General features: G+C 49.8%; 1 protein-coding gene across 4 annotated transcripts; it reads right to left on the reverse strand.

Moving 5' to 3' along the window:
* Window positions 1-242: 242 nt before the first annotated feature.
* POGK (pogo transposable element derived with KRAB domain) lies at window positions 243-13590 on the reverse strand. Of its 4 annotated transcripts, none has more exons than XM_072946216.1 (6): window positions 13423-13572; window positions 11790-11923; window positions 7735-7861; window positions 6878-6976; window positions 3973-5456; window positions 243-2120 (listed from the first exon to the last, which is right to left on the reverse strand). In XM_072946216.1, exons 2-5 carry the CDS (start codon window positions 11919-11921, stop codon window positions 3985-3987), a joined length of 1830 nt encoding a protein of 609 aa, XP_072802317.1. In that variant the 5' UTR covers window positions 11922-11923; window positions 13423-13572; the 3' UTR covers window positions 243-2120; window positions 3973-3984. The 4 variants fall into 4 exon arrangements, with proteins under 4 accessions (XP_072802317.1, XP_072802318.1, XP_031544574.1 ...); XM_072946217.1 differs by lacking the exon at window positions 13423-13572 and adding an exon at window positions 13225-13371; XM_031688714.2 differs by lacking the exon at window positions 13423-13572 and adding an exon at window positions 12174-13185.
* Window positions 13591-19988: the final 6398 nt, after the last annotated feature.

A 19988-nucleotide genomic window follows, 5' to 3' on the forward strand; every position in this document is an offset into this window, starting at 1 on the left:
TTTATGCCAGGTCCCTTTCCCTCACCTTTAAAAGCCAGTTTAAAAACACAAATAACATTTTTCTTCGTCTTTAAAGACATAAACATCACTTACATTGCCATCCCATGAACAGACTTTTTATTCAAGGGTGCAATCTATTGGCACCAAACTGAGTGGAGAATAAAGTGTCAACAAGACTCTGAAATATGACTTTTTTACAACGCTAGCAGGTAAACAATAAATAAAACCACCATAGCCTATGGTCTTTATTAACAAAGTTTATTGTTGGAGTCAGTTCCTACCTACTGGGGAGTACAACTATGTTTCAATATGTGCTCTAGTAATTCTAGGGTAATAGCCGTTCTGCAAAATAGTCGTACTGGGGCTCTGTTAGGCATAGATCGTAATTAAGTCAGTGGAAGAATGAGCCCAGAAAAACCCTGACAGTGGAGCCATTACTCTAGGGAAGTTCCAGTGCTATGCAACCTGTAAGGCATCATCTATCAGCTGACGATGAGACTCAAGGAGGTGTCAGTGGAATGAAACAGGAGTTGAACCCATTTTTTACTCTTCTCTGCAAGATAACTATGGCTCCAATGCAGGAACCCAAAATTAGGTCTTATAAAAGTCCTTTAAACTCCCAAAGCAAGTAAAATTGGACATAGAGAAGAAAAGGGCCAGGAACCAGGACAGTGGACGATAAATTAAGAGGAACAGGAGGGAATGAAAACTTCTGGAATGAAAAGTAGCTGGATTTGGATGCCACTTGAGATGACAAGGATTACAGTAAAAGTAGGTGGGGAAATAATTCAAATATCTAAAGTTATTCAGATATCAGAAGTTAAGTGAAACTTTCCCTCTTGGAGAAAAACTGGTTTTAAATAAGGAGGAAGGTGAATCACTAATAGGTAAATGAGTACCTGAGTAGAAATAGGTGTTTCAAGATGCCAAAAGGAGTATGTTATACAAATGAGCTGGGTCTACAGGAGGGAAGAGTGGTTATGGTAGCCTGTTATCCAGATTTGACATTGGAATGACATTTCTAGCAATGGCTTTGTCTATGAGGTTCTGGCATATTTTCTGTAGCACAGATAGCTTTGAAGGAATGTTTTCCTAACACCCAGCTTATGTGGGAATGCAAATTACTATAGTGTAAAAATTCAAAGACCTCCCACCTATTCCTGCAGGACAGAAGATTAGAAGTCTTGAAACAGCAGGGCTGAAGGCCCAAGCTCTCTTACCACTCTTGTGATAAAAATATTAAAGAAATTAACAAAACAGGTATCAGATGAGTCAATGAGCCTTGTACCATGTAGACAGCAGATAATTTATCGTGACTTCTTCTGCAGGCAGCCTGAGAAACAGAAGAGCTTGGGCACTAAATGCTACCCTATCATTAAATATAATAATAATAAAGAAAAATAGGGCCATTAAGTGAGACCCTAAAAAAGTCTAGCTGCCAACCAGATTGGGAAGATAAATAAAACAGCATAGTTTATTTTAACCTGTATCTTCCACGCTAACCTAGCCTGTCTCTAGAAAAGCCATCTGCTGGCACCAGGCCAGTAGGTCTGAATTTTGTGATCATTAGCATCTCATGTTTCCAAAAGAGAAAATGTGTAAGTAGCAGGTGTGCAGAAATGACCAAGCCCACAAAGCATTTTCTGTAGTCTCGACCTGTGTGGGGACAGGTTCTACGGATGGAAGCATTCTGAAGGGCAGAAGAAAACATTTACTTGGGGTTCTCTCCACAGAAGGGAACCGGCGGAGTTGGGCCCGTCTAAGAGTCTCTTGTTGGTGCTGAACAAATGGTCTCTTCGCCAGGAAATATCTTTGTTCATTCCTATTTACAGGTTTCTTCCAATGGACACGTGGAGTAATCTCTAAAACAAGACATGAGGCAGAAGCAGTTTCTTTTCTAGTCACGGCTTTGATGAGATTAAGGGTCCTGGACTCTTCTGACACCTCAGGGGTGTGGGGCGGGGCCGGGCCGTGTCCCAGGATGGGACGCTCAGGCTGCTGTCCAGGCCTGGGTGGTTCCGGGCCCCAGGGCCCTGTCCTGTTGCTCCCTGTGCATCCACACTTTGAGGAAATCTTCTTGAGGATTTTCCTCCCCAGCTGTTCCAGACACAGTTCATTTGCTGGAAAACAGAGAGAACCTAAGTGTGAATTAGCCCTTGGATTTTAGATATCGTGTAACTTAAAACAAACATAATTATCCCGTGAGTCAAATTTCCCAACAGATGAGAAGTGGCAGTTTGATGCCCATATGTCTCCTCCTAAATGTCTTATTCACTGAGAATGCCTGTTTACTTCTATTTACTTCCTCAGCTGAAAAAAAGGGCAGCTGTACGGAGGACTGTGGCTGTCAAGATGAGCCAAAGCTCATGGATGGGACTGGATGGACATGCCTACGTTCACAGCTGCAGCCTAGCATTGTTTTTTTTTTCCCTTTCCTCTTAGAGCAGTTTTTGATTCAGTCTTTTGGGGGTAGCAAATAGCTTAGAAAATTAAAAACGCACAAAAATGTTATCTAAAGAGGAGAGGAGGGAAAAAAGTAAAAAGATAAAAATTCACTATAATTCAAAGTTCGAGACCCAGTGGAGGCACTATAATGGTTAACACAAAAGGGAGGCTGAATTCAGGGAGTGAAAGAGTAGAGGACAAGAGTAGTGAAAGAGAGGAAAAAGAAGCACTTTTGGTAATTTTGAATGTAATGGTAAGCAGTCCTTGACTCCGTAATTCTAGGGATCTCAGAATTACAATAGGGTTCAGTGATAGGTGTACAATTTGATTTGGGGGCAGGGAAGGGGACAAAAGTCACTCTTCAACTTACACAGCATAAAGGCGGGGGGGTGACAGAAGATTTCTCTTAGCACTTCATTTGGAGAGGGTAGGATGGAAACACCTAATCACACTTTAAAGGAAAGAAAAGTGTCGAGCTACTTTAGGTCCTCTATAAAAGAAGGAATGCTCTCTTCATAATAAACAGTGTGTCTGGAGGAAGTGACAAGTAGGGAAATGAGAACAAGAAGGTACAATGAAATTGGGTCTGTTCTCTCTGAATGTCGCCCACTGTATGTGGTCATTCTCCTCTCTCATGGGGTGTGTGCAAGGCAGGGAGACTCACTGCGCTAGCGTTGTCTGCTAGTCCCCAACTCCCCGCTTCCTTTTAAAGCCCTTCTACACTCAACTTTGAAAATTCCAGACCCTAATTGTCCTCAGTCCTCGACTTTACCCTCTGTGGTCCTGGATAAGCACCCTGGTTTGTGGTTTTTTGTCTTCTGATGCAAAGTTTCAATTTAATAATACCATCCTTCAGATGTCTGTGGACTATGAGAAATTACTATAATTGCTCACACCATGTGAATGTCATCAAAATAATGTTTTAAAAAACATTTTTGAATTCCTAGGGAAAAGCGAGCATAAGCTATTTCTTTCATTTCCCACTCGGCTACTGCAGACGACCCCAAAACGGAGAACTGAGTCCCAGAGGACACAGTCCGAAGGCACACCTGTCCTCATGTCACGGCCCTACAGGTCAGCCAAAGTAGGCAAAACTGTTCCACGTGGATCAGGTACACCCACTGGCCCTGAATGTTCAGCAAGATTTATACGGGGAAGGAAAAAGCTGGCTATTCAGACCAAACTTTTTTGTTGATGGAGCCATGTCAGACAACGCTCCTCCCAGCCCAAATACTTTCAGCGTCAGAGCTCTCAGATGAAGCATTCTGGCAGCCCACTCTTTGTTCATTTTACACGTTATACAAGTGCTTCTGGGCCCAGGCCTCAGAGCAAAATACCCAGGCAATAAGCGAAGCAGCCAAAGTTTCACACGAAGGAGAAGACGCTCATGACCATTACATACAGCACTGCGCTGCCGGCTCAAAGAGTTCCGGGATACAGAGGGAAATAGGGGCAAGAGAAAAGGTGTTTGTGGAACCCAACTTGTCCCTCGGGGAAGGCGCCGGGCCTTTACTCCGGACTGGTTACCTTGGCTTTCCCTCAGTTGCTCTCGGTCAGGCTCTCCGCGTCACACTCTTTGGGCGGCTCCCCTCCTCCTGGCAACTCGCTCTCGATCTCCCACAGCACATCATCTTCGTCTTCCAAGTTGCTGGAGATGTGGCACTTCTTGAAGCCCTGAACAATGGATTCACTTGAGATGCTGTTCCACGCCACCATGACCCACTCCAGAAAGAGCCCAAGGGGCGGCTTCTTGGCGTTCCCGGTGGGGCTCAGCGCCAGGTTCCCCGCTAGGAGCCAGTTGGAGTACTGGGCCCGGACACTGTCATTCAGCGGTTTGTAGACCACCACGTCCAACACCTGCAGCTGTGAGGTCAGGCCCCCCGGGATGATGACCATGTCGGTGTTCATGCTCTCCATGGAGCTCTTCACCGAATCGGTGGCGTGGCCCCGGAAGCCGTTGAGGATCAGCATCCCCCGCTGCTTGGGCACTGCGCCCGTCCTCCGCCTCCACACCACTTCCAGCCAGTCCTGCATCAAGTCCTCCGTCATCCAGCCATATCGGTGGCAGCGGATTTCCATGCCACTGGGGAACTTCCCCGGGGGGATGTACGTGCCCCTCAGAATGATGTATGGAGGTAACTTCCTCCCATCAGCCAAGACTCCCAGCATGGCTGTGATTTTCAGTTTCTCCCTGCCGGGCGTCTTGACCAAGACCGGCTTTTCACCCTGGTTGTCCACAGTCACCCTCGATGGCACCTCCAAGCAAATGGGCGTCTCGTCTGCATTTCCCATCTGAGCCACCTGGTAGTCGTGCGTCCGGCGCAGAGCCAGGACGCTCCGCTGGTAAGTGACGAGCTTCTCCGTCAGGTCTTCGGGCAGCTGCTGGGGCACCGGCACCTTATGCCGCAGAGACAAGTCATACCTTCGCATCATTCTTCGGCACCAACCCAGGCTGGCCTTGAACCCTTTCTCTGGAATGTTCATCTCCTGGGCGATCTCGAGCGCCTTCAGCTGCATGGCCTCCCGGGTGATGGGGTCCCCTTTGGCCTGCATGTAGCGGACGTACTCCGCCACTCGCTGGTCCACCAGAGCGAAGCGCCCGTTCTTGGGGCCCCGGAAGGCGCGCCGCATGGCGTGGGCGTTCTGCAGCTGCGGCTTCACCTTGCGCCAGTCGCGGACGTTTTTCTCCAGCACGCCGAACTGCTTGGCCGCCTGGCAGTTGTTGGTGCTCTCGGCGTACTCCACCACCATCAACTTGAACCCGGCGTCGTAGCTGCGGCGCATGCCGCGGCTGAACTGAAACTTCCCGGCCAGGTCGTCGGCCGACAGGTCGTAGCCGGGGAAGCCCATGGCCATGTAGAAGGGGTACCCCTCGCCCCACTCGGGCAGCTCTGTGATGTCCCGGGGCATACGGAGGCCAAAGCCGTCCAGGTGCTGAGGCGGGGGAAACTGGGAGGCCGCGTTCATCGGGCCTGCCCAATCTGGAGGCTTCACGTCGGAGTCTTCATTTTCTGGCAGACAGACAAGGAGAAGCGAAGATAGTACCAGTAAGTAAAATGATTTCCAGCTCACTCCCTGATTTGGGGGGGGGGGTTCGAAATACCAGGAATACCTTAATCTGAGGTTCACTAGAAGCAGTAGGTTTAATAACATGTAACACTTCCGAAGTCCTTACCCATGTGCCAATTCCTATGGATTACCACATCAAATTCTCACAATGACTGTTTCTCTGCTACTTCTTTGCAGCTGAGTCTAGGGTAATGAAGTAATGCATCAAGGTGGCTGAGCCAGAAAATGGCAGAGCTGGAAACTGAACACAGGTACCAAGCTTGGATCTCATACTAATTTTCTGGGCCATGCTTCAGTCAAAATAACCTTTACCTGGATGAGAAGCCCAATACAGCCCATACTACACATAATAGTACAGAATTTGGATTATCACGGGATGAATCACATCCTTTAAACCAAGAAAATCTACAGTACTACCACACTTAGCAAAGCTTATAAGGCAGAAAACTGGTTCCTGCATACCAATGTTAGAGCTGGGTTTCATTGTATGTTTCTATGTAGAAGGTGGTCACAGAAATGGAACATGTCTCAGGGAAATTACCATATCTCACCAAACCTAAGATGCTACACATTGCAAGATGCACCACCGTATGCCATTACGGAAAAAAAATACGGGGGGAGAGTAATAGCTCAGTGGTAGAGCGCATGCTTAGCATGCATGCATAAGGTCCTAGGTTCAATCCTCAGTACCTCCATTAAAAAAACAAACAAAAAGAAAAAAAAATGCCACTAATTAAACTAAAACATGCTATCAATTTTAAGAGGCATTCTCAATTGCAGAGATGTTAAAATGGTGAGGGGAAAAAAAATGTGTCTTAGAATTAATGAAATATGGCATTGTAAATGATCACAGAGAGAAGGCAAATAAAACCACTCTGGCTGTTTGGAAGCTGTATTTATCCAACTCCTACCCTTATAACTATGTTTCTTGATAAAAGACCATGTGCCTCTTAGACATATTTGCTCAAATGTGTACTATAACTGCTGTTGCTCTTTCTATCCAAAAAGAAATGGACAGGACAAGTAAATAACCCGGGGTGCATGCTTCGTCACACTATCTCCCTTAGTTTTCAAAGTGTACAGTATGCTACCAAGGCACCCAGGATGTGTGCTGGACCAACACCATACAAACTTCAATTTGCTTCAACTCCATCACAAGGGTGCACGTTGAGATTTATATTACCCAAAGTCAAATGAAGACGTGAAGGCTCAGAGAGGTGGATGAAGTTGCCTAAGGTCACACAGCACAGGAAAGAAAGAGATTTTGAAACTTCTTAATACCCCACAGAACGTACATGGAAACTTAAAATCCATCTTCATCATTCCCCACTGGCTGGATGCTGGATTGGGTGAATCATAGTACCTGCAAAAGTTCCTCCTTGGAGCTGCCAGTCGTCAGAATGATGAGATTCCTCCTCCCCTTCCAACCGAGTGATCATGTCAGGCTTAGGGAATGGGAATTCTGTTTATAGGAAATAAAACAGGTAACAGCTGTGTGTTACGGTCCTGCAGCACTGCCAAAATAAATACTTTATAATACTTAAGGAACCCTCCCCTCCACTCTCACCCCACCAGGGTCTTCTCAATATGGAGATTTATGAAAGGCAGGGGAAAGGGCTCAGGGATACTTAAAGAAAAAATATGATTGGACTAGGTCTGTCCAAGGGAATTTATGGATCACCTGCAACAACCAAAAAAAAAAAAAGAACTGCATCTAGCAGGGAAGTGGGTGGATGCACCACTGATCTAATGAATGTTCTGTTACCTGTATGAGCAAACGGGAAAATCCGTCTAAATGGTTAACATTCTAATAATATGGATATCAATGTGGGGAAGGAAGCAAGGAGCCTTTGGATTATGTCCCCAAGCTTCTGAGGCTCACAGGGTAATAAGGAGGCCTGCCTTCTTGCCTAAGGAACACATGAAGCACAGCTTCAGACCCGTGGTGACATTTTTTAGATTATGTCTTAGTTTTTCTTTTTTTTGATGTGAATGCCTGGATTGAATGAGGATGGGCCTGAGAGGTGGCACAAGTTGCCAACTAGAAAGACACAATATTTATATCCTGCCTAAATCAAAAACAGGAAATTAAATGGGCACAGGCATTGAGCAGACAGAGTCCAAGTTCAAGAGAGAGGGGTGTTGGACACACCAGGGAAGACATGGAAACAATTCTCTGGGCTCAGAGCTTCTAGGAGACAAAGGAAAACAAAGCTTTACCCAGGGACAGGACAGTTTCATAATTCATCCTCATGACCTCCCGGTAGAGGGCCTTTTGTTGCTCCGTCAAAACTTCCCACTCCTCATCAGAAAAATATATGGCCACCTCATCGAATAGGGCCGGCACCTGCAACAGTGAACAGGCCTTTCTCAGCGATTCGCAGGCACACACCGACACAGACCACACACCTTCATCTCACAGGCGAGGGGCTGGGACCCAGGAACACGTCACTCACAGGGCTCTGAGAGGCAAAACCCGGACACCAGCAAGGTCCCCCCGTGCCCTGCTGAGTGCCCGTCCTGTTCACAGATGCGAGCGGCACCTTGAGAATAAAACTCCCCACCACCAAACACCAGGTCAGGAGACACTGGACATCACATCCCATCACATCACAGGGAGAGCTCATCACTGCTCACCCCTCATCCAGCGCTGGAACCAACCACATTTAGGGAAGCACCCTGAGACAGCTCCCCCTGCAACACGCCCATCCCTACCCTGCTCTCCCCCTCAGTCATAGACCCTCAGGCCGGGGTGCGGGTGGGGTTTCCTGGGCACTATTCTCCATTTCCGGGGGCACTAGCCCCAGCATTGGACTCAGAACCCAAAGCTGCCCAGGGAGGAGCCAGTGAGAGAAAGGGCCTCATCCGGCCGTTTCCAATCCACAAGAGCATGAGTAGGAGGAGAGAAGGACTAATTAGAGCTTGAATTTGTGTAATGAGATACTAGAGCAAACTGGTTTGCTTTGATGCCTGGACACACAGCACAAAGCCCTAAGGGCAGGGAAGGGCACTCTGCTCCCTTCTCCCTAACCGCCTCCCCCACCTCCCTGCCCCCAGTGGAAGGGGGCACCTGGGAGGCTGGATGCAGCCAAATCACGCAGACCAACTTCCTCTTGCTCAATTATTTGCTTTTCTTTTTACTATGTTTTCTTTCGGTCATTAAAAATCCTGGGTTCAACCCCCAGTACCTCCATGGAAACAAAATTCCTACTCCAAAGCTCATCGTGTTCAGTGGTGAGGGATCAGTGGACGGCTGCTCTCAGAGCTGTCCCCCGTGGCTGACTCAGGAGTGCAGGGGATCACAGTAGTATTTCTCATCAGCTTAGAAAAGTTCAGTGCATAGTCTGCAGCTTCTTTAGGTATCTGGCCATCAATCATTTAGATGTCCTGGCCTTTCCTGATTCCCCAAGCCCACCTCGTCCCTCCCCACCCTGACGGCCCTTCCACATAGGGAGGACTTCCTAGGGAAGGCCCTGGAGCTACTTCATTTATTTTCCCCAACAACTCCATTTCATCAAGGAGGAAACTGGCTCAGAGCAGCCCCGTTTCTGGTCCAAGTCACACAGCCAATAAATGGGAGGGTTGAGATTGGGACCTAGTGCTATCTGACTTCAAGGCTCCCAGCCTTACAAGGACAGAGTGGTCTCCCTTGGTGACCAGCGCTCTCGCCCCTACTCCCACCTCCCATGCTCAGGGGTCCTCCGCTGCCCGCAGTTCCCTGAACAAATCTCCGTGTCTCTGACCCTCCGTGTCTCCGCATATGGATCCCCGCTGCCTCAGAGGCCCTCCCCATTCCTGGCCTGGCTGACCCCCACCCACCTTCCAGGACTCAGCCCAGACGTCCTGCTTCCCGGGAAGCCCACCCCAAGCCGGGCCGCGTGCCCTGAGATGTCCTGGGCTCGATGCTGTGGGGGTGCCTCTTGCCTTACGTATCTGCTCCTTCCACCAGAATGTAGGCTCACTGAGGGCAGAACCTGGGCTTACTCCGTTTTGTTTCCCTAAGCCAAGGACACTTCCGGTAGATAGTAATCCCTTAAAAATGTGTTTCTGCGTAAAAGACTTAAGCAAATAATCTCTGGACTTCCCTTCTCTTGTTCCACTTGGAATCATTTCAAATAATCATTAAAATTCAACTGTCACAAAACTGAGCCTGCTCTTTGGAGTTAGAATGGACAAAAATCCCAAGTGTAACATACCAAGAGGTACGAATGAATTGGTCTCTGGGCTCTGCTCAGCCTTCAATGATCTGGAAAGCCAGTCGGCCAGGAATTTTCCATCCCACCCCTTCCCACTTCCCAGGCTTTTCAATAACTCTCCCTTTGGCCTTTTCTCTCCCTAGGAAATTCCAGATCTAGGCCATACCTATTTATAGTCACTTTCCCTTTGCTGATAAAACAGGACACAGGACTGGCTATGCCTGTCATTTCAGAGGGGCCATCGATATGGATACTTGTAGAAGGTAACACGTCCCAGGCCTGGTACAACTGTCAGCAGCCCTGAAGTGGTGAGAAGGCAGCTGGAGGCCAGGGCTGGATTCATCTCCTATTTCTGATCGAGCCATGGAGGGTCCTCAGACAAGCCCACATTATGCTCCAGAGGCGCACAGGGCAGCGGCTTAGAAATTCCCCTCACAGCCACCTTCTGTGAGAATCAGCGAGCCTTCCGCCAGGCCCTCCCGCGCAGGCCTCTCCTCTCTCCACAGAGGCCTTTTATCTGGCCGAGCGCAGCAGAAGGTAAACAGGGCCGGCCCCTGGCAAAACTCTGAAAGCAGGCAGCAGTGTTCAACCCCCAGACACCCTGGCTCGGCCTCACAGGTAGGGGCCCTGGATCCCTGCCCTCGGCCCTCCCCGCAGAAGATCAAGGCCTCATCAGATAGGTGTTCTTCCTTCAGCTCACGTGCTCGGCCCAGCGAGCGGGCCCTCCAACACTTATCTCCTCACACACCACCCAGGCACACCGCCGAGGCCACACACCTACCCAGTGAAGCCGGCGGGGATCTGAGGGCAGAGGCTGGTCCCGGTGCACCGACAGAGTGCCTGACGTGTGCCAGGAACCATGGAGGGTGCTCCCTCTGGCATGGCTAAATGTATCCTCTTATTGCATCCTTTAATATAGCGATGGGGGACTTCTCCCGCAATGTTATGGGTGAGGAGACCAGGCTAATAAGTATCTCGCCCAAGGTCAGAGTTCTTAGAAAGTCTGGCTCCCCAGCCCGTGCTTTCTTGCTGGCCACTCAGGCCTCTTCATGGTGGCTGGAGTGAACCCTAGGGCCCCTTAGAAAGAGCAGCCCCGAGGGTGACGTCCTCGGCATGTGAGGAGAGAACTCAGACTCAGGGTAGCACACAGCCTCTCGTGGGGTTTACATTTTCACTCCATCACATGATTCTGTTAGGATATGCTCCCTATTCACTGCTGCCTACTACCCAATTCTTCCAGCCAGGCCAGCTGGCCGGCAGCCCTCTCCAGTGTGAACTATTGTAAGAGGCTTTCACACAGAACCACTGGCCTTGCCTCATCCTCTCCTCCTGTCAGCTCAGTGCACCAAGCCTTCCTTAAATAGTTTAAATGGTTCCCTTCAACCAGCAGTAGGTGACAAAGACTCTGTCTTCACCCAGACTTTAATTAGGCTCCGCTGAGTCCTCTTCTCCACCAGGCCTCCATCTTGGCTCCCCTCCTGTCCTCAGCCAACCCAGCCCAGTTTTAGCCAGAATCCTGTTAAGTCAGTTTAGAAAGAACCCCCGACCCTTGATGTCTCCTCTTGGTAATTTTCCACCTGCTGAGCCCTCCACTCCACTCTTTGGCCATAAATCCCCACTTTGTGTTTACTGTTGCGCCTCACCTCTCTCCTTTATTGTGACAGTCTTGAAACCTCTCTCAAATAGTCCTGAATGGTCTTCCCTATCATCTGAACAAGTATCAGAATAATTTTTCTTTAACATAGGTCAGCAGACATTTAGCTGGTGTCCACGATATGCCTGGCACTGAGTAGGATACAGGGAATCCAGGGGCACAGGAGAGATGCAGTCGTGGCCTCCTGGACTTCCAATCTTGTTGGCAATAAGCTACGTGGCTGAAGGGACTGTTCCCATAACCAGTTCCTCCATTCTTCACTGTGCCTTTTAAAGCTACAGGACTGTTTTCTCAGGAATGCACATACACCAGGCTGGACTAGACTATTTTTACTTCCTACGTCTGCCTGAGGAGGAGACTTAACACAAGCCTGGCTCCCAGGCCTGCCCGACAGCCGAGAGTGGACCCCAAACCTTCTTACTTACCCATCCGCCCTCTGAGCAGATTCGGACTTTCTGCATGTCTGTGGGGCCATCCTCTAGTTCCCGGCTCTGAATCTCTTCTTCTTCTTCCTCTTCTTTCAGGGTCAAATTAAGAGGGTAGGCTGTGGACTCCATCTCTGCAAGCAAGATTCATTTCAGAAAAATCAGGCTAGTGTGGTGTGAACTCTTCATCTTCAAAGTCTGTGATGGGGAGGGGAGGGCAGCTCAGCCTACACAAACCTTTTCAGCCCCAAGCACAGTATGGCTGGATCCTGAAGGAAGGGGACAGAGTCAGGCCTGGGGAGCAAGGGCTCTGGGGAAAGCACCAGGAAGCTGGAAGGTGACATATTTAATTATGATAAGAGGGGGTGCAGGCAGATAGCATACCTGGCTGCCTTCAAATATTTAAAAAGCCACCTGGGAAGAGAGACCAGACTGGTTCTGTAGAGACGCAAGGGCAGAACAGGCTGGTGGGTAAACATTCCGAGAAGAGGTTTTGAAGAGTGCATGGGGAGGCAGAACTTTCTCACGGTTAGTGCCACCCAAACATGGAATCAGCAGCTAGACAGGGGTGTTGGCTTCCTATCAAGGAAGGTGTTTGAAAACAGAGCACTTGCACAACGGGGTTGTTCCTACAGGCCAGTTCAGCATCAGGAGGTTGGTTGGCCCAGAATACCCATCCCCTGGATCTTCCAAATTCAAAGGTTCTGTCCATGAGTCGGGTCAGAAGTTCGAGTCGTTCTGCCTTAAGTGACTTTCCAAGCCCAGGAATCAGTGACGGTTCGTGAGCGCTAACGCCTGGATACCCAAGAAGGTGCACAAATCAGTTGGGCCAGGCTCTGGGGGCCCACCCTCGCCAGGAAATAACTCGATGCCTCTGGGCCGCAAATTCTCTTTCGCTGAGCTCCTTGACCAGTACAATGGGCCGCGCTCCTGCCCTCTAGGGGCACGGGCAATTCCTGGGTGTGGAGTGAATGTGCAGCTTGTCGACCGCATCCTCCGGGGCTTCCAAAGAAAAATCCTTCCAGAATTCAAAGTCACATCTTCGGTATTTCCAAGAAGGACAGGCGAATGCGACAGGAATAGGTCTGGGGCGGGCGGAACAGGCTTCAGATCTCTAAAGCTGGGGCCGAACTTGGCCATGGCCTCCCCCGCCGGCTCCCCGGAGGGAGGTTGCGGGGAGGGTGGGGCGCGCCGCCCCGCGGCGGAGGTGGGTGCCGGCGAAGAGGTGCCCGCAGCTCCGGCCGCCGCCGCCCACCCGCGCTGCCCGGCGCCCCGCCCGCCGCCGCCGCGCCCCCGGGCGCGCTCGGGTTTCTCCAGCCATCTTGTCCCATTTCCCTTTCTCCGCGGCCCCGCGCCGGGAGCGCTCCCGCCGCCCCCCTGCCCGCGCCCGGCCCAGCCCGCCTCCCCGCCTGGCCCGCTCCCGGCCCCAGCGCACCTGCCGAGCAGCCGGGGCCGGCGCCGCCTGCCTCCCCCGGCGGGCCCGCAACAAAGGCGGCGGCGGCGGCGGCGGTTGCAGCTGCAGCCTCGGCGCCCCCGCCCCCGTCCCCGCCGCGGCCGAGCCGCCCAGGGCCCGCGGGAGGGGCCGCGCCGCCCCCGGTCCCCGCCCCCGCTCCGCCCGCCCGCGCGCACTCACCGCCGGGCCGAGCGCCGGGGCGCGGGCCGGGGCCGCGGGTGGAGACGCCGAGGGCTCCGGCCCGGCTGTCACAGCGCCATCCTTTCCGTCTCTCCGGCTTCCAGTGCGCGCGGCCCCTCGGGAGGGAGCGGGGAGGACACGTGGTGGGAGGAGGGAGGGTCCGGCCGGGAGCTGAGGGTGTTGGGAGGCGAGGGGAGGAGCGCGGCTGATGTCAGCAGGCCTCGGCGGCGCCGGGGGGACGGCGCCCGCGCCAGCTCCCGACCCTCCTCCCGGCGTGGCTTCCGGCCGGTCTGCGCCGCGCGCTCCTCCCGGCGGAGCTCCCGACCCTCCGCCCGGCTCCACCTTGCCGGCCTGGACAGTCGTGCCCTCTGCCCTCTCTGCTCCCTCTCTGTCGGCGTCCGGCGCGCCGATGCGACCTCGGCATAGATGAGGCAGGAAGAGCCTGGATTTATGTTTGAACTGAGTGTAACCTGGGTGTACGCGTTCCTGTGCTCATTTGCATGAACCAGCGCTTTGCACTTGCTTGGCTGAGCACTCAAGGCACTCTCGCCACGCTTCAAGGCATGCGTTCTGAAGAGGAGACCAGCGAAGGAGTGGAGGAAGGTGAGGAAGGGTCTGGGATCTTTCGGGAAGCCTGCTGGTATCCTGGCAGGCATATATTCAGAACTTCGTATGTAATATACACGGAGAAGGAACTTCCTGCTTTTCTTAGTTATTGCCTGTTACATCCCAAGAATGTCATGCTGTGGAGGAAGTAACTGTATAGAATGGTCTTCTCCAGAATGTTCAAAGGATTTGTTTGCTTGCAGCTCTGTGGACAATACAATAAAAGTGAGCGGAGAAGGCTTCAAGCCCTTCTCATTCCAGAAACGAGATCCTGGGTTTGGGTTTTTGTTGGAAACTCATTAAAGAAGAAATTACACTGACACTTGTTAAAGCGAAAAAGTAGGACTTTATTCAGGATTTTTGAGACAGCTGACAAGACCATCTCAATGGAGGAGTGTTACCCCTGCTCAATTCTGAATCCGGCAAAGACGATCTGGGGAATTATAGCCCACAGCAGAGTGAGGGGGTCGGTGGACAGAAATTTACCAAGAAGAGATATCAAGGGTAGAGGGACAACAGCATTGTTTGAGGAAATGTGGTCTCAAAATTCAAGTAATGTCGTTGTCAGCTTTTGCTGCACAGCAGTGGGATGTTAGTGGACGTAATGTGAGCAGAGAATTGACCTGTGCTTGCACAGTGGGGCTTGCCTCTGATGCTTCTATGAGTGGCTATGAAGAGTTTCTCCTGGGTAGCTGCTCCTTGAGCCTGGTCTTCAGACAACGTGGGGAGCTGACCTTAACTCAACCCAGAACCTGGAACCACTCCCAACCAATTCTCTGCCTGCAGAAGAGCTGCCAGTGGAGCCCAGCCTAGATCATCTGACCCATAGTTGACCTAAAGACCAGTAAACATGAAATTAAATACTTTTTATGTAAACCACTGGATTTTGTGGGGAAGGACCAGGCTGGAGGGATCACTTGAGCATAAGAGGCAAGCCATGCTGTGTAAGTACATGTCAATCCTCTACTCATATGATAACCCCTAACATCTTATTAGTCAAAGCAAGTCACATGGCCAGGCCTAAAGTCAAGACCTGGAGAAACACTCTCTGCCCACCAGGATGCCATGGTAAGAGTGTTGTCTCAGTCTGCTCAGGCTGCCTTAACCAGATACCATAGCCTGGATATCTTAAACAAGAGACAGTTATTTCTCACAGTTCTAGAGGTTGGGAAGTCCAAGATCAAGATGCTGGCAAAGTAGGTTTCATTCTGAGGCCTCCTCTTGGCTTGTAGGTGATCTCCATGTCACTGCGTGTTCACGTGGACTTTCTTCAATGCTATATGTGGATAGAGAGTGAGAATTCTTCCTCTCTTTCTCTTCCTATAAGGCCACTAGTCTTACTGGATTAGGGGCCCACACTTATAACCTCATTTAAACTTAATTACCTCCCAAAGACTCAATGTCCAAAGACAGTCACACTGGGGGTCAGGGCTTCAACACATGAATTTTTAGGGGCCAAGTCAATCCATAGTAGGTGTCAGTATATGGTACTACCACAAGGGAGTCAATAATTGGAACCAGTGATTCGATCTAAAATTATTCACGACCTTCCCTCATGCAAAATACACTCACACCCATTCCAAGATCCCTCACAAGTCTCATCTAATCACAGCATCAGTTCAAAGTCCAGATTTTCATGACTTCCGTTAGGTCCACTTGATCAGGAGACCTATGAACTCAGAAGGCAAGTTATCCCTCTCCCCACCCCTAGATAGGATGGTGGCGCAGGGACCGGATACGTTGATTTGAAAGGAGGAGGAGTGAGAGGCTGAGCCTAGCAATTCTGAAAGCCCTTCCGTAAGTGTTGTCAGGTCCCCCTGTCCTGGGGGCAGGGAATGTCCCTTGGTTCTGCCCCTGGAAGTGACTCCAAAGTTCACGTTCTTCACGGAATGACTGTCCGTCATTCTCCTTAGCCTCTTCTGAAGAGGCCATGGAGGAATATGCCCTTCTTGGTGGCAGAGCAGCCTTCTCAACCTGCTCCCTGTCTTTAAAATACAGACTCCCACACATCCTTCTACATCTTGAACAGACTCAGAATTTTTTTTTTTTGATAGTCCAGGTTTGTAAGGTGACTTTTGCCTACACAGTTCTCCTAAAAACTTGGTGAGTTTTCTAAGTATTTGATTACAATCTGTATCATGTGCCCAAAGCAACACCCACCACTCTTTTGGGAATACGGCTCTCTTTAGACACGGAAAAGGAAAGCTGGGGGCCCTTCAGGCTCCTGGGCCAAGGTTTTTTGTATTTCTAGTGGTCCTTTTGTGCAGCTGGAAGGATCTGCTCTGTGCTCCCTTAGTCCTTTCCAAGGGCTTGTAAAGAGCTATACTTTTGATTTGGTCCTTTTCTCAAAGCTGTGTTTTAATAGCCACTCCCGTGATTTGAAGAGAAATAGTTCCATTTCCCCAACTCTGCAATTTCTGTGATCTCCATATTCCCTCTGCTTGAAATCTGGCCAGTTCTTTTTTTTTTCTCCCTAAGCTCATTTCTTAGCTCTCTTTGCCCTAGGACTTTTGTCAAATGTAGCTAGTAGTGGCTAATCCACAGCCAACAGTCCGGCTTAAAACTTTGTTCCTCATTTCATTAGGTACGTTATGTTTCAATAACTGCAAGTGACAATTTTATCAAACATCTTACTACTGCATAACATAGGCCATCATTTTTCCAGCTTAGAACAGTTTCTGGGCCACTTGCTTCTCAGTCCCAAATATGTTTTTACATTTTTGTTACAGCAGCAGCTCACTTCTAGCTACAAACTTCTGTATTGGTCAGCTTTTACTGTACCACACATACTCCAAAACTCAGTGTCTTGCAAAAACAAGCATTAGTTTTTATGCTCACAGAGCTGCATGTCAACTGACCTCCGCTGGGCTTCCCTGGGTAGCTGGGCTTCAGGCAGTGGGTTGGCTGCATGTGGTTGCAGCTTATGGGCCAGGCTAAGGTGTGCCCATGTGTATTTGCTTTGGGTTCCAGATTGAACCTGGAAGGAAACTCTTGTCGTGGTGGATGACAGGAACACAAGAGGGCAAGACCCTCCGTACAAGCAGATTTCACTCTTCACTTATTTACTATTATCCCGTTGGCCAAAGCCAGTCACGTAGCCAAGCCCCAAGTCAAGGGGCAGAGACACATGCACCCTGCGTACCTTGAAGCCGTAGCAAGCGTGTGAGTGTGAAGAACCACAGGGGCATAAAGAATTGGGACCAATAACTCATAGCAATTGATCATAAATACCTGTTTTTTATTTGCTTTTCTGCCGACTCTGTTATTAGGAGCCCAAATGATGCGATGCTAAGATACGGGGGGAGGAGAAGCATTCTAGGATCCCGCGATTAGGTCTCAGTCTTTTAATGAGCCATGAAAAGAGGGCTCTGACCCTCTCAGGTGCTCCCCAGCGTCTGTCGCACTCCTTCCCCCTGAAGTGACACAGGACGAGGGGGCTTGAGCTGGTTATTTCCCTTTCCTCAGGTCAGCTGGGCTCTGGTAAAACCTAAGTTGGTTAGGCTCTGGTTAAATAGTTTCTCTTGAGGGCAGGATTTTGTTAAAAAGAACAGAATGCTATGGATTTATTTCAAAATAATTACTTGTCCTCTCCCCTTGTCAGAAACATGAGGATAATTTTCTCTGATCTCTACTCTGAGGACCCAGAGGGGTTCCTGAAGGTAAATCTTATGAATGTTTAAGGCTCCGCTAACATGGGGCTCCTGGGATTTGTAACTTCTAGCAGGTCCACACTGCGCTTCCAGCAAGCCTTTCTGCCCATTACTGGCTCCAGCAGTGGGCTTCTGCCCCCAGGAAGCTGTGACTCTGTGTTCACCTGCCTCTCTGTAATTTTCAGTGACGACTTGCCTTGTGACCTCAGTTTTCTCACGGAGCTAAGAAAGGTTGTTGATTTTCAGTCTGTTCAGCTTGCTTTCTTTGGAGGACAGGAACAACCATTTCTAACCCCATTCCATGTCAGACAGAAACTTCTTTTCTTAGGAGGGGAAAAAAAAAAACTTTGACTCATGGGAAAGAATAAAAGTCACGTGAGATTCTCCTGACACACATGTAACTCCTGAATATGATTGCTTCTTAGGAAAAGTGGCGGGAATAACACTGAAATGTAACTCAGTAAAGATGACCCAGTGAAGTGATAAACGGATGACACTGTTTATCTGTTAGGTGTCCAAATTCTGATGTAAGGAGTGAATTTAGAGAATTTAGAGGAGTAGCTGAAAGCTAACTTGTCGGTCAGTCTTCTCTGAATGTCACTGCTACCAGCCAAGATTTGCTAGGAGCTCAGAAGGAGACAGTTTGCTAACGAGAGACTGAGATGCTGGTGTCTTTATTGCCAACAGGAAGAGTCCACGTGCTTTGGAATCCACATCAGCGCGGGGCAGAGTTGACATCCAGTGACAAAATTACAAAAACTAAGTGACCTGGAGAGAAGGGCCCCTGCAGGCAAAGCCAGACATTTCTTTCTGAAGTAATTTTAGGATCCGTTTCAGCACGTGCTTGGTGGAATCCTTAAAATCCTAAACTTCAAATGTGGGAAAGGAATTTTGGCCTCGAGAAACTTTAAAGCAGATGTTAACAGTTGTCCTGCAAAGGTTATAGAGAAATAGAGGTCCCATGAACCATCTACTGGGTCTCTTCTATAAGCATAAAAGCATGTTACAATATTTCCCAGTAAAAGAAAAAACCCTCTCTTTATGTCATGTTCCCCTCCAGGTACCTTTTCTGTTCTCTTTTACCACAAGCCCCTTTTAGGTTGTCTGTCCTCTCTCTCTCCTTTGCCCATGTTCCACTTTGCTTTGGAACGTTGTCCAATCTTATTTTCTCTCCGCCCCTAATGCTCTTCTACGACACAACCCATCAAGGGCATCAGTAAAGCCCGTGCTGCTGTGATTAAGTCTCAGCCTTTTAATGAGCTTGTGTTCCTGGGCTCTGACCTTCACAAGTGCTTTTCAGCTTCTCCTCCTTCCCCCTTAAGGGAGACAGGAGGACGGGGCTGGAGTTGGGTATTTCCTGTCCCAGTTCTCCTGCTGCATCATACTCGAATATGGCACATTGCTACATTACTGGCCCCCAGCGCATCCTGCCTCTCAGGACCCACCCCTGTGTGGTCTCCTTCTGCATCAGTTCTGGACTTGGCCCTGGGGCTTGTGTTGACCAATGGGACATCAGCAAGTCTGAAGCAAGCAGAGGCTGGATAAGCTTTTATGTGTTGATACTGGCTCTCTTGGAGCCCAGCTGCCAAGAAAACAAGTCTGTGCTATCCTGCTAGAGAGGTGATGTGGAGGGGAATCAAGGTGTGGCAGCCCAAACTGACCACCAGATCTGTGAATGAGGCCATCAGGAAAAAGCCAAGTCCTAGCCAACCAGTTGTCTGACTGCAGCTGCTTTAATGTCTCTCCACAAGACACCAGAAGTGCTGCCTGGAGTGGTGTCAGCATCATGATGGTGTAAAACGTTTCTCCTTTTTATCCTCCCTTTTAAACAATGAATACATATCTATCCATGAACAAAAGCACCTTTGTGGGTGTTGTGGGGTCTCGTGCTCTACACCAAGGAATCTGGGAGGAGACTTGCCCACCTGTGCATCCAGCAATAGGTGCACAGATCTTGCTATGAGCTGTGGAACCAGGGGAGCCAGCAAACCTGCCCAGACCTCTCTCAGCGTAGCCAGGAGAAAACCTGGAGGGTGCTGGCCTGGGTAGATACCCACGCATGAAAGAGAACTTGCAGAAGTCCATCTTTCCTGAGGAGACATTCCAGAATCCATTCTAGAAAAAAAATGAGTTTGATTGCAGTGTAGGTGGTGGTAAGAGGAACTTTCCTAGCCCCTTCACCCCTTAGAAGGCAACGCTGTTGGGGGTGGGGACAAGGGCAGACCTATCCAGGTGGTGACTTTTCCCCTGGGGAAAAAGGATAGTGGTGAGTGTGAGTGCCTGGCTGCCCCAGCTGTGCAGGAAGTGACT

The sequence above is a fragment of the Vicugna pacos genome, chromosome 21 (genome assembly GCF_048564905.1).
Source record: "Vicugna pacos chromosome 21, VicPac4, whole genome shotgun sequence".
Lineage (NCBI taxonomy): Eukaryota > Metazoa > Chordata > Mammalia > Artiodactyla > Camelidae > Vicugna > Vicugna pacos.